This window comes from Cyphellophora attinorum, assembly GCF_001299255.1.
Source record: "Cyphellophora attinorum strain CBS 131958 chromosome Unknown Contig1, whole genome shotgun sequence".
Classification (NCBI taxonomy): domain Eukaryota; kingdom Fungi; phylum Ascomycota; class Eurotiomycetes; order Chaetothyriales; family Cyphellophoraceae; genus Cyphellophora; species Cyphellophora attinorum.
The window spans coordinates 587,096-600,079 of NW_017253229.1; the positions used below are offsets into that span (position 1 = coordinate 587,096).

The 12,984-nt window shown below is 52.8% G+C and overlaps 5 protein-coding genes across 5 annotated transcripts; 3 read left to right on the forward strand and 2 right to left on the reverse strand.

The window, feature by feature from the left end:
- Positions 1–131: 131 nt before the first annotated feature.
- On the forward strand, positions 132–1,993 carry AB675_446 (Amidase; the record flags this gene model as incomplete). Its single annotated transcript, XM_018144611.1, has 3 exons — positions 132–163; positions 260–1,026; positions 1,071–1,993. The coding sequence occupies 3 exons, from the start codon at positions 132–134 to the stop codon at positions 1,991–1,993; spliced, it is 1,722 nt and encodes a 573-aa protein (XP_018005846.1).
- Positions 1,994–3,447: 1,454 nt separating this feature from the next.
- On the forward strand, positions 3,448–5,526 carry AB675_447 (uncharacterized protein; the record flags this gene model as incomplete). Its single annotated transcript, XM_018144622.1, has 1 exon — positions 3,448–5,526. One exon carries the CDS (start codon positions 3,448–3,450, stop codon positions 5,524–5,526), a length of 2,079 nt encoding a protein of 692 aa, XP_018005825.1.
- Positions 5,527–6,440: 914 nt separating this feature from the next.
- AB675_448 (Pdp3-interacting factor 1) lies at positions 6,441–7,487 on the reverse strand (the record flags this gene model as incomplete). Its single annotated transcript, XM_018144630.1, has 2 exons — positions 6,441–7,327; positions 7,379–7,487. The coding sequence occupies 2 exons, from the start codon at positions 7,485–7,487 to the stop codon at positions 6,441–6,443; spliced, it is 996 nt and encodes a 331-aa protein (XP_018005625.1).
- A 2,156-nt stretch (positions 7,488–9,643) lies between these two features.
- Positions 9,644–10,135, forward strand: AB675_449 (uncharacterized protein; the record flags this gene model as incomplete). Its single annotated transcript, XM_018144640.1, has 2 exons — positions 9,644–9,880; positions 9,938–10,135. The coding sequence occupies 2 exons, from the start codon at positions 9,644–9,646 to the stop codon at positions 10,133–10,135; spliced, it is 435 nt and encodes a 144-aa protein (XP_018005918.1).
- Positions 10,136–10,961: 826 nt separating this feature from the next.
- AB675_450 (uncharacterized protein) lies at positions 10,962–12,829 on the reverse strand (the record flags this gene model as incomplete). The annotated part of the gene is made up of 2 exons (XM_018144652.1): positions 10,962–11,959; positions 12,583–12,829. The coding sequence occupies 2 exons, from the start codon at positions 12,827–12,829 to the stop codon at positions 10,962–10,964; spliced, it is 1,245 nt and encodes a 414-aa protein (XP_018005563.1).
- Positions 12,830–12,984: the final 155 nt, after the last annotated feature.

A 12,984-nucleotide genomic window follows, 5' to 3' on the forward strand; every position in this document is an offset into this window, starting at 1 on the left:
AAGTTCAACAAATCGCACGCACGTTCTTGCCGGCTCAGACGCGGAGGTCTCGTAGAGAAATCGAGATCTGTAGAGGCTTCCAGCTTACTTGTCGTCCGCCTTCCCGACCTACCATACGTCGCTGACTTAAGATGTCGATTGTGTCTCTCGCTGGTGACAGCAAGTCAGTACAACTTCCTTCCTGAGCATGCCATTACTCATCGCACGACACGCCCACCAGTTGCGTGTGCTCGGGCGCTGACAGATCTCCAACCCACAGGTCTTCCGCCACACTTGATGTGCTTCACGATGTTGCTGCCAAGAACAACGTCACGATAACATCCCCGACATCACAAGAGGCATACCTTGCCGTCCTACAAGCCGCCGACGTGACAGCTCAAGCCGTCCAGGACCTGCCAGACTACATTGATCCACGACTTATACCCGTGCCTACCATCAATGGAGCCGCCTCAACTTCACAATCTGATGCTGCTCAGACGCGACAGTACCACAAGCCCGACCCTTCGACCAACACACACAATGCCTGGCGACTCATTACGGAGCTGCGAGCAACCAATCCAACAAGCCGATTGCTGGAAGGAAAGACCATCGCGGTTAAGGACAACATGTCCGTGGGCGGGATTCCTTACACCTGTGGCATGTTCACCGATACAATGGCTTCTGCCGTCAACGGCGAGTACCCGATCTCTTCCATCGATTCTAGCGTCGCGAAACGGGTCCTGGAAGCAGGTGGGACCATCACTGGGATCACCACCTGCGAGAATTACTCCCTCACACCCTTGAGCTACACTTCCGCCAATGGCGCCGTACACAACCCCTACCTACGAAACTTCAATACCGGCGGCAGCACTTCGGGCGGCGCATGCGCCTTGTCGCTGCGCGCCGCACGCGAGCGCGGTGTTACTGGTCTAGAAAATGCTGGTCCTGACGTAGACATGCAGATTGGCGGAGATCAGGCAGGCTCGATCCGGATGCCGAGCAGCTTCACTGGAGTGTATGGCCTGAAGCAACGCATGGACTGGTGCCGTATACAGGCTGTGCCGGATTGCATCCGATGATCGATCATGCAGGGCCGATGGCACAGAATGTTGATGATGTAGCACTGCTGTTGACTGCGTTGGCTGGGTATGATGGTCTGGACGGGCGGCAAGGGGCCGAGTGTCCGTTGCGCGAGAACGTGCTGCAGTATCATGAAGAGCTGGCGAAGTTCGCGGAAGGCAAGGATAAAAGTCAGGTTGGAAAGGGCATGAAAGTTGGCATCATCACAGAATCACTATCGATCCCTGGTACAGTTCCGGAAGTGGCACGTGTTGTCGAGGACGCTGCGATGAAGCACTTCGCCGCAGCGGGTGCCCAGGTTGAGCGAGTCTCTGTTCCCATGCACCTTCTGGGTCCCGCAATCTGGACAGCGGCGAGCAGGAACCACATGGCGAGTCTCACCGCGCAAGGCAAGGTGCCTGACATACTCACGCACAATCTGCCTCATTTCGCCCCTAAGTGGCCACTGGACCAGGAAATGTTTGAACTCCTCAGTCGCTATAATCCCGCTGTCATCAACATCATCTTCTCACAAACATTCCTGACCGAGAAATATGGTCCTGAAGTGCAGGGCAAAGCGCATCGGCACGTCTTCCAGCTTCGGGCGGCCTACGACAAGGCGCTTGAAGAGTATGATATCCTCGTTACACCAACTGGCGTGTCGGTAGCGCCACCACACCCAGATCTGAGGAAAGAAGAGGAAGGAGGGAGCAGCGTCATGGATAAAATGAAGCTTGCCGTCGGAAGCACTAATAATACTTGTCCGTTCAATGCGACGGGTCATCCAGGCCTGAGTGTGCCTTGTGGGTGGGGCATGAGCGAGGGAGGCAGAGGGTGGTTGCCAGTTGGTATGCAAATCATTGGAAAGAGATGGAAAGACTTGGATGTCTTGAAGGCAGCAAAGGTGTTTGAAGCTGGTGGTGGAGGCTTGGGGAAATGGCCTGGACCAGTTTGAGCTTATCGCGTGAGACGTCCGCCCATGAAGTCAGCATCTCACAGTAACAACATAGCTCTGGGGAGTTAGGAAAGGAGCTGTAGATATGGTAAAGTGAGGCAGGCCCTAGCAAAGACCCTGATGAGAAATGCACCTATGAGCGGAGACAGCAAGCGGTGAAACGGTCTAAGACCGGCAGTCGTGTACCATGTGACCCACTCTTATAGTGCATGTGCCGTTTGCTTGTCGGTCTGATGCAGGAACGGAACTTGAGGAGTGTGACCTGTCAGTCGATTGGTTGATACCGCCAGTTTGGGTCAAAAGCTGGTCGGAAACGCTGCCACTTGGCAAGCTCGTACAAGGTTGTTGCCTGTTTCCTGGCCAGTCGCCGCGAGGCTTTGAGGAGAAGGAGGGACGACCCGAAGCACTATATGTATGTAGTGGCATGGCAATTGCCTGCTTTGAAAGCCATACCTGTCCCGGATATATTGGCACGCGAGTGGTTGTCAAAGATGTCCGCAATCATTTAGCCACGGTCGATGCATCGCTTGAGCGGCGGAATTGCCGGCGAGCGTTTGTTTGGCAAGCCTTCCGCTGTTTGGAGGGAACTTGAAGTGAAAGACGTGTACGTGTTAGCAGATGCTAAGTTGTGTACCAGCCGAATCACTGTGTGGTAAGCTGACTTTCGGTCATTCCCGTGTAGCTGACCGCGGGTCCCGCAGAATCTGGTCAGGAGCTGCACGAGACATTTATGAAATCAGCCCCATCGAGCATAGACAACAGCTCCGCTCCGGTAGGAGACAAAGTCACGGTGTATAACTACCTCAGACTGCCCCTGAAAGAGACATCTACCCCGAGGCCCTGTATCAATGGCTGAATTGACAGCTGCGAGAGGACTTACTCTGCTCATGTTTTGCCTGCAAGGTGAATCGGCACTCAAGCTTCAGTGCCTGTGGTCATGATGGCGTGTCATGACGTCTTCAGAACCATAGTCGCGATTTTAGGTGAGCCAGATGGTCGAGGACCTATTCTTCAAACGTCGTCAGATATTTCATGATGGAGATCTGATGCGAAGCGACGATGCTTTGCGAAGACCTGTGCTTTGGCCCCCAGTCTTCCCTGGCGCCTGCGAGCATTGGGGATCGCGCCCACACGATCAACTGCTCATGTCGCAACAGACCAACATGGGACAAAGCTCATCAACGCTGAAGCCGCGTATACTTATGAAAACAGCTTCGGAATGCTTGGTGAGTTCTCGAGCCGCTCGCCTTGAATCCAGTAGCCGGCAGCTCAAGGCGTTTCTCAAGGCTTCATCGGAGAGCTCCACCTCCATCATCCGACTACCCCGAAAGAGGCTGCAGTACCTGACCACTAACCAGTGCGGATGCGTTGGCTACTCTGACTGTCTGCACCATGGCAGACCTCTCTGCTTCTCAGTGCGAACAGTTCCACGCTCTTAGGCAAACACAACGAACATGCTGGATGAAGTACACGAACAAGTTGTGATTTTGCGACGGGCTTTTGTTAGCTACGACACTCTTATCACTTTTGCTGGGATCGCCATCGATAACGCGGGGAAGTTGCAGACGCGCTGGGAAGGAATCTCCGCTAAGGACATCGTTCACCTCCTCCCAAAGGCTTCCCTTCACCGACCAATTCACCAAGATCAGCAACCTCTCCTTGCTTTCGATGCCATAAGATGGATGGTCACCCTAGCCTACCAGGGCTCTTCAGACGGCTCGTACCCTTCCTTGCATGCACATGCCTGCGCCGTGCTCACTGAATCGCTCGCCCTGGAGCAGGGTCACTTCCGTCGACTCGTACGCTTCGAGTACATCTACTCGCAGCAAGACGCATGCACATCAAGCAGCAGAAGCCAAGACGAATGCCTTAAACTCATCTGGAGCATCGAGCAGGAGGAATCAAACGGGCCAACCCGTTTGGCGAAGGCAAACCCGCGGGTACCTTCTACTCTACTGCTGTCCAGCGATGTGCTGCGATGTCTGACCTCGTCCACTACGAGCGGTGCTTGCAAAGCAGGCAAGAAGAGCACTGGACCCACGAGACGTCAGCACAAGCCGTCATTAAGCGGTGCTACCGGATTCGGTGTGTTCAGCTTCTTGCCGAGGCAGGTGAAAGGCAAGCCTCGAGCTAGAATAAAGGTTGGCAAAGAGAAGTCAGAAGGCGAGATAACAGACTTCTTCGACTGCTGGTGCAAGAAGTACGATCCTGCGTCGCATGAGAATGGCGAACGGATGAGATGGCAATATCTTCGTGCATTGAAGCGTTCTAGTCATTTCAAGCAACATTATCTGGACGGCGATATTCCCTACACACTCTGGCGACGAGTCTTCGACTTTCACATTAATGAGACCCAGGGCCAAGCTGCGGAGATAACAGCATGGCAAGCTTGTTGCGTTATTCTCTACTCGCATCTGGTTGATCGACAGAACGATCTGAACCCGTGGCTAGGCGAACCTCTTCTACCAGGTGGTGAAGATCCTCAACAAGTCCGACCTCTGGGTGGGCCTCACTTATCTAATCCGTCTGCCCATGAAGACTTGTTCGTTGCAACTGCCGGCACAGACGATGGTGCAGGGACGACCACGGATGACAATTCTGAGCTGCAAGTCGATAACGACTCGGGCAATCAAACAACGCCTGCCGTCACGAGTGGAACTCCGTTGATTATGCCATGGCATACGCTGATTCCAGCCGACTTTCATGACGGACAGGTCTCTGATCAAGCGCCTACACTTCATTCCTACCCACCAGCCGAACCACACAACGACAGGAGCTCACACCTGCCGCTGTTCGGAATTGTCGTGTCAGTCGATCCCGCCATGCTATCTGTAAAAGATCAGGCCGACGTGCTTCCGCGCGAAAGCTCTGGATCTTACTGTGCAGACGGTGACTGGGTAGTTGCTCCTCCCGATTCGCCTTCACTCCATACTCTTGGGCCACGCCCTGGTGAGCCGCTCATCAATGCCGATAGTCATCTGCCAGGACCGAGTAATTTCCCGCCAGGGCCACATATTTTCACCGACGAGACTGTGTTCGACCCACGACGCTATATATCCCCGTCTTTTTCGACACCGACGCGGAACATCCTACCTTCTTCGGATCCGGGTCTCACAGACGATAGGAGCTATTTTTCTGAATTAGGGCAACATCAAGGCAATGTTCAGTCGCCCACCACGCCTGGCACGTTGCATTCATATGACGATTCATTCCAGAATGAGTTCGGTCCTTACGATCCTCCTGCGTTCTATCGGGCTCGTGGCACTACGGGGCACCAGAATCAGGATCTGAACGCTATCGGCCTGCTCCGCATTCCTGAGGTCCTGGAGCCTGACAGCATTGGCGGCGATGACGCTGAGAAGTCGCTTTTCGACGACGACTTCGACTTGAACGACTTCATGCACAATCTGGCCAGTTCAGAAGTTCATCATGTTCTCAGTAATGTGGCCAAGAAGCTTTCTACCGATAGCAGTACCACATCAGCAAGCACAGTGATTGACCAGAAGGGCAAAGGCAAGGCTGATGAGACCTGAGAACATGAATGTTTCGGAGCCCCTGTGTACTTTCAATCGCACCCTATGTCAGCTCCTACCTTTCGTCTGGTCCGAGAAAGCGGATGTCTCCAGATACCGTTTCCCACGTCGATTCGGTGTTGGTCACACGGTCGCCCGCAAGGGCAGTTTCTTACTACATATCATCCTCTTCAATGGCATCCGCCTTGATGAGCTCATTCAATGACCAAAATGCACGATTAACGACATAATCCTTCCAAGCTACGACGAAATGCTTCTCAGGTCGTCAAAACCACTCCCACCCGAGTTTCCTGTCAGCAGATGAACGACACTCGGCATGACATCGAGGGTCTCCCAAGCATCCTGAATCCCAGCGCCGGAGTGTTTGCGTGTAGAGTGGTCTAAGTCATGATACATTCGTTTCGCAGACGACTTATGTGCTGTATGACCGCCTTCCAGTTGCCAAATTCCGGGCGAACAGTTTTACATGTATCCCATCATTTGTTCTGAACCTTCGGTATAAACCTGTATGAAATAATTACATAGCCACGATTTCACACATTCGATACGTTTAAGTCATCTTGTTGGTGCTCGCAGCAGCGTTGTGCGAATCCGCCGTTGTTCGTGCTGCGCGTGTCACATGCGCGCTCCTACAGCACCTTGAAACGTAATCCGTTTTTGACTACGATGATCAATGCGTGTGCAAAACAGCTGTGTCTATACATCTATGTCTAGCTCTGGTCTAGTCCATCAAACTTTCGGAGATCTGTTGTCCAGTCTGTCTGCGTCGTCCTCTTGCTGGTGCATCTATGCTAATTATCCAAAGTCGCCTGCGTTTCATGTCCATTGATGTATAGTATCGCCAAATGAGCCGCTTCAGTAACGCCAATCGCTTCACGACTGAATCCCAAACAATGACTGGCTGTGAAATTCCCTCAAGCAGTCGGCGCCGCAACGCGAGCATTCTGCACCACCTCCTCCGGCTTCTCGACTTTCTCCGTGAAGGCCTCAGGCCAGATGAATGCCTTCTCCTCCTTACTCGGGCTGAAGACACTGAAGATTGGTACAGCAGCCTTACTGCTAACACGACGCCACATATTGGCTCTGGGATTGAACTTGGCGGGCAGACCCTTGCCTTGTGTGCGCTGCTGGTCGATCTTGGCAAGCTTGATGACTTCCTTTTGGATGTCCGCGAAAGTGTCGAAGGGAATGTAATCGAGCTTGTTTTCTATGCAATACTCCTCGAGCTTGAGACCGCGGCGGGCAAAGAGCACATCAGACTCCCGTGCGGCAGGCAGATCAGAGACACCGTCGCCGATGAAGATGATCTGTGGAATGGTGCCGTTTTCCGACTCGAGCGCTGCGGTGGACTTGTAGTCCTGCAGCGACTGAGCCTTGTCGTGGCCGAGTTCCGTCTCGGGATGAAGCCATCCGGCTGACCACTTGTTGTCTTCCGAGATGTGGGCGTCGTTGGCGACGATTTGGATATGTGAGGACATTTCCTCCCCAATGAAGTGGTCGAGAACTTTGCGAAGAACTGGTTTCAGGCCAGCGGAGATGACATTGAAAGGAATCGAATTGTTAACGCAGAACTCGTGGAAGGTAGCAAAGTCCGGGTCGATCTCAAGTGCTGTCTTCATCACATCGAAGACAGAATCGAATGGGACATCAAGCGAGGAATATAGCTCGTCTGAGACTTCTTTGAAGCTGCGTGTACCAGACTCGAGCTCGTGGGCCAATTCAGCACGTCGTGAAGGCCCGCAGCCGAAGTTGTCGAACAGCTGGTGCCCGGTATCTTGCAGAAAAATCGTGCCATCGAAGTCTATGGGCATGTTCAGGGCTACGTTCTTTCATGAGGGTCTATACCACCTACCTGAAAAGCATATTATCTTTCTCTTCGTGCCGAGATTGGCAGTGTCGACTCGATGTAGACCAGGTCTCTTCGCCTCGACCGGAGGGGGAGTGAGCGCTATAGGAGCCATGCTGGGCCTGGAAGCCGTTCAACTGTGCTAGATTAGAGCCGAGAGAGGCGGTCGGGAAGTACACAGAAGAAATGAGATGCAATTTTGCTCATTTACAGTAGCATGCAACGCTGTATATGTGCCCCGCGGAAGGCCGAGTGAACGGCAGGTACATGCTAGCGCGATCAGCAGGGGAAAGCAGCAACAATCAGTCCATTTCAATCCAGCCAGGGCCAGCTACACGTGGGGAGTCCGAGAGATCGATCCTGGAAGCAAAAGCCGATCGGGACGCCACAGCATCGGTGGCACAGTGCAGTAAGCGCATGAAAGCGGATAGTATTGAGCTGCAGTAGCTGAGCCTGGAACGAGACAAAGCGCGAATGTTGAGGCGGTCAGATAACGATGAGGGAGTGAGTGGATATCGAAAATCTCGCATGCGGCAAGAAAGTCGAGAAAAACATGTGCTGCGAAAGCGCTTGGCAGGGCGGAAGAAATGTCCGCTGAATTATGACGATTGTCTTCGTCCCCAGCTTGTTTGCAGCTGACACCAGCTACGACGACGACCTGTTCCCGTCACTTCCAGCTTCGCATTGGCATGTTTCCGACTGATCAAGTCGCTGCTGTTTGCCGCGATGGCGGCGAAATCATGATCCTGGAGCTCACCCATGCATGTATGCAGGTACGCACTGCTTGTAATAGGGCCAGGATCCTCCGGCTTCTCAACGAACGCGATGGCCACGCTGGAGCGATGTGACACAGCAGGATCAAAATGAGGTATTGCAAATGACGATCTGTATGTTCCGATATCCATGATGCCATGCTCTAACGAAGCATTCATGGTGCGTCGAGAAGTGCGCAAGCGTGACAACAGATACCTCCGAGGCTCTTCAGGTGGCGACCTTATCGATTCCATTCTGTCGTAGAGGACGAGATGGCCTAGACATGCATAGACTGGGATCCGACTAACCTTATCAGCACCCAATCGTGTGCTCAAATATCGAGCATCTGCGGCAGCGATAGCGACCGGCGCGAAGACGGAGCATCAACAACCGTTCATCCTCTTCCTGAGGATAGTCCTGAAGATAGTCCTGGAGATGCGCTGTCGGTGCATCATGAGCTAGGCTCTGCAGGAACGTCAATTCGATGGTGAAGTGATGCTGCTGTGACGCTCATTGCTGGGGGCCTGTCTGGCTAGGGCTTCGAGCCTCTAGGTATCAACGGATTCGTGGACTGGCCCACAGTGATGCCCTAAGAGTCGTCCCAGTCGCACAGGTCATTGCGGATTGTGCTCGGACTTGTTATGACAATCGTAGGCGGTACTATCACGTGTCTCTGAGCCGTATGTGTGCACATCTTGTGATGGCAGAAACCAATCCGTGTTGGCATCTGCGGGCATGAACTCCTACAAGATATAGACTTAGGTGAAAGCCATCGAGTGGTGCAGAAAAGCTTGGCTGTGCCGACTCAAAGACAACTGTGGTATTCTGTAAGAGTGCAGCACCATCGTCATGAACGTCCCAAACAACTTAGAACGCATCTCATGGGCGAGCACAGCCTCCTTCCAGCAAACTGTGTAGCCCGAAAACGCTCTTGGCAATCGTATGCCAAGGCGGCGATTTTCCTCCCTTGACGATGACCTGAACCTGGGCGGAACAGTCGACGAGGTGTCATCTGTTCTACGCGAAGCAACATTGGACTTGTCGCACTGCTTGTATATGTACCAAGCCCACCTTATAGAGAGCGCGAAAAACCTGATCTCAATGTAGACAAAAGCCCAGAGCGACAAGAACTCATTGCGCAAGCTTCCTAAGGACAAGAAACTCCCACTGCTTGGCAATGCTTCCGACTGGGGCTCAAGGGACTCAACTCTCGTGATGGATCTCCCGCGGTCACCATTTTGACCAATGAGCCTTCCCAAGAAAAGCTGTGCATGTCCAATTCCCCTCTACTGAGCCTCTCCGCTTTACAGCCTCAACTGTATCTCTAAATGAGTTGCGCTCTTTTCTAGCGTGCCGAGCAATGATGTGGCGCGAGGTAAGTCGTTGACCACATTCCCACTTTGTGTGGACATATGAGGTACAATTTTGCTCTTCCCTTGATACTCATACAAATTCAACACGTCCATCGCTTCGAAGATCTTCGTGTCAACCGACCTACATACCACATTTGACAGCAGCATGCCCGACCTTGAACTCTTCATTATCTACAACAACAGCACCTCCTTCCTCGGCAAACTTGGCTATGGCTTCCGCCGTTTAAGCACCACCGCCGAGCACTCCTCCGCCTGTGCCGCCTCTGACTTGACGCATGGCGGCTCATTAGACTCGGAGGACGAGAAGCCAGAGTGGCAAGCTGCGAAGAAATTGATTCCCGGCACAGTTCAACAGCTTCATTACGACCACGTCCCAGCTGACGTATGCCAACCCTTTATCCACCGTGAAGCCTCTCCAAGCACTGACACATTTACTTAGCTGAAGAAATACGTTGAGAAGAGTCATTACGACTACCCCTGCATTGTGGGTAGAGGCTCGGACGGTCGTTACCGACATTTGATGGACGAGAGCGACATCAACCCGGTATCTGACGACACAAACAAGTTCTTGAAGGTCTTGGAAGCCAAGGTCAAGCAGGCGGGTCTCCCATGGACTTCGATAAAGGCTCCTGCTTGATGAGCGGGTAGTGCTTTTTTAGTGGGAAGTCTTGACAGCATCTAGCTTACGACGGCGTTCAGTGGGATAGCAATGAATTGAAATCAAATTCGGGAAGCGAACTTGAAGTAGACTTTGTCAACTAGAGGTTGCCTTGAGTATCCAAGTCTACCTTATCCATCATCTTTGCCCAGAGCTCATAGCCAATTCTCGAACGCGTCCTTGAATAGTGGTTTGCTTGTATCCAAAGCAGTCCCGAACCCTGACGAACCAAGCCTGGTCAGTACAGTCACGCTCGGTCGTCCATGGACACACTGAAAAGGTAGAATGCATTTCGAGAGGTCTTTCAGTAGTATCTCGCACTGTTTTATGTCCAACACATCGTTGAACATGATCGCGCTTCTGCAAGCTCTGGAGTTGATCATTTCGATCAGTCCACCTGGGCAAACCGCGATCTGATCAAGAAGCGATGCCTTCGGTCTTGTCGCGAAACGAAGCCTCGTATCGTGCTCTGCCCAGACCTCTTCTCGGATGAGGTCAATCAGTACCTTGGGCTCCTGTCTGCAGCGCTCAGCGATCAGCTGTGGCAAATGCGTGATACGGAGTACAGTCTCAGAGATCTGACTCCGCTGATACAGTATACCCCATCGGCTGAAACGTTGCCGAGCAGACTCTAGCAACTCAAGCTCCCTGTTGTCGATGTCGATATGAATGGGTTTAGCCAGAGGTACAGTCTGGGCAGCGCACAGCTCGCGATATAGCTGTTCGACCTTGACTCGTTCATCCGCAGCATGCTGATCAACCAGCACGACGAGAGCTCCTGTGGGCGCTTCCTCTCGCATCATTGCTAAGATGAATTTCTGGTCGACTTGGCGTAAGACCCGAGCTTGGCAAGATCCTGCGCGACCATGTCCTCGTCGACCCACTGTTGGTCTGCCAAGAGTTGGGGAGGGGCTTCTTCGCCATCGAATGTAATTGTATCGAGTACATTGTGCGTCCGCGAGGCAAACGTCTGCGAGGGCCATTTCTTCAACCTCTGCGCCAGCGCTTTGCGATCAATTGCTGGCTGTTGCCACCGCCTATGGCTCTTCCTGGGCTCATGATCACAGCACTCGTGCTCGGACTCGCTTACTTGAACATCATGGCCCAACGTATCAACGACAAAGCTATTGTCATTGTACCTGACCAGTTTTCCAGTCTTCGGGTTGGTCCAGCAGACAGTATCGCTAGCAGCCTGTCCTTCCAAACCTGGTGACTGAGAAGTTGCCTTTGCGCCATCATCTGTGGATGCGGAGCATACGAATAGGTCCTCGTCTAGTTCGATGTCGGCCAGAAGAAGTTCAACATCAGCCTCGAACACGTTGGTCTTGCTTGGTCGCATATCACGCACGAACGGCAACCCATCGGCCAGACCTATGTCTGAAGTTGGGAACGCACTTTTAGTCCTCTTGAATGAATCAAAAAGCTCCGCTTTGACCTTGTCCGGGCTTTCCCTTGCCAACGACTGCGACACATCTTGAACGATTGTCGGTCTTCTTCGTCCGAGAGATCTCTTCAGCAGCAGCCCCAATAATGCAATAATCTGCTGCATCTCGCTGCCATTATCAAAAGACAAATTATTTTGCAAGGCGTCGGAAGCCGCTTGATCATCGTGACGGTCGATTCTGAGATAGAAGGCCGACCATCGATCGACGCGCTCGGATGAGCTTTGTCGCTGCTTCGTACCTGGGTGACGCGCAAACCGTTCCCGAGGAAGCTCGGCCCATTTCGCGTCTTCCACCACGGTATCGTTCTCGAAGCCAGAAGTTTCAAAGATATCATTGATCAGGTCAAAGAACGCTTTGCCTGGACCATCAGCATGAACGGGCGTCCGACCAAAAGTGATAAATTGACATTGCCTTGAGGGTAAAGGCTCGTGAGAAATGCCAAACGGATGAAGACTCTGCCAGCTTTGGCTGAGGCTATCCTCCAGCTCGAGACATCTGAGGCTTGGAAGAAACCGGTCTGGGTCAGTATATGATGAATCCAACCGCTCGTGAAATACTGTCGCGGACGTTGCAGTACATCTGGTTTGTGACGGTAGCTCAGGGACTTTCCGCGAACCTCCAGATAGATTGCAACAGAGCTGGACCCAGCTAAGACATAAGCAGTGATTCTTCGTTGAAGCAGGAGGAACTGCCTATCGATTTCTCCAGCGTTACTGCATGCCAGCGCTTGAGCTTTGAAACGGACTGGAAAGTTACCGAACAGATTATGCACTACGACTTGCGTGCCTGAAGATTGACAATCGCCCCCAGCGTCTGACGAGGCAGGTCCAGAGGACAGTCGCTTTCCGTAGCATAGCGTCAATCTGTGCGCGCGCTGATCTCTTTGACTAGACGTGATCGAAAGCAATGAAAGCGCCGCGATCGATGCCAGAGCTTGTCCATGCTTGCCATAACAGCCGGCTTCGCTGCTCCGGGACGTACAATGCTCTTGAGCCAAAAAGCTGCCTGGTTGATATTCGGTGGCTTCAATGCCATCTCCGTCGTCTGTCACACTACAGTAGCCTTTCTCGAAATCAATCTGGACGCGAACGACGCGTGCATTGGCGTCAAGGGAGTTGCGAAACAAGTGCTCGGCGACGTCAAGTAGAGACCTGATCTCGATAGTGGACGTGATCTGTGATCGAACGTGGTCTGGAAGGGGCTGTATCGAGGACGCCACGGACGACATTATATCTTGTCGCACAACGCGGGCCGCCGAGCTGCCAGTTATCCAAGATGGCGTCCCGGTGGCGGAGGATGAGAGTGGAAAAGGTGATCCTTGAAACCGTTACCTGTACTCAGGGCGGCCGCCACTCCTTCCTTTCGCACAACGATAGCTCCTGC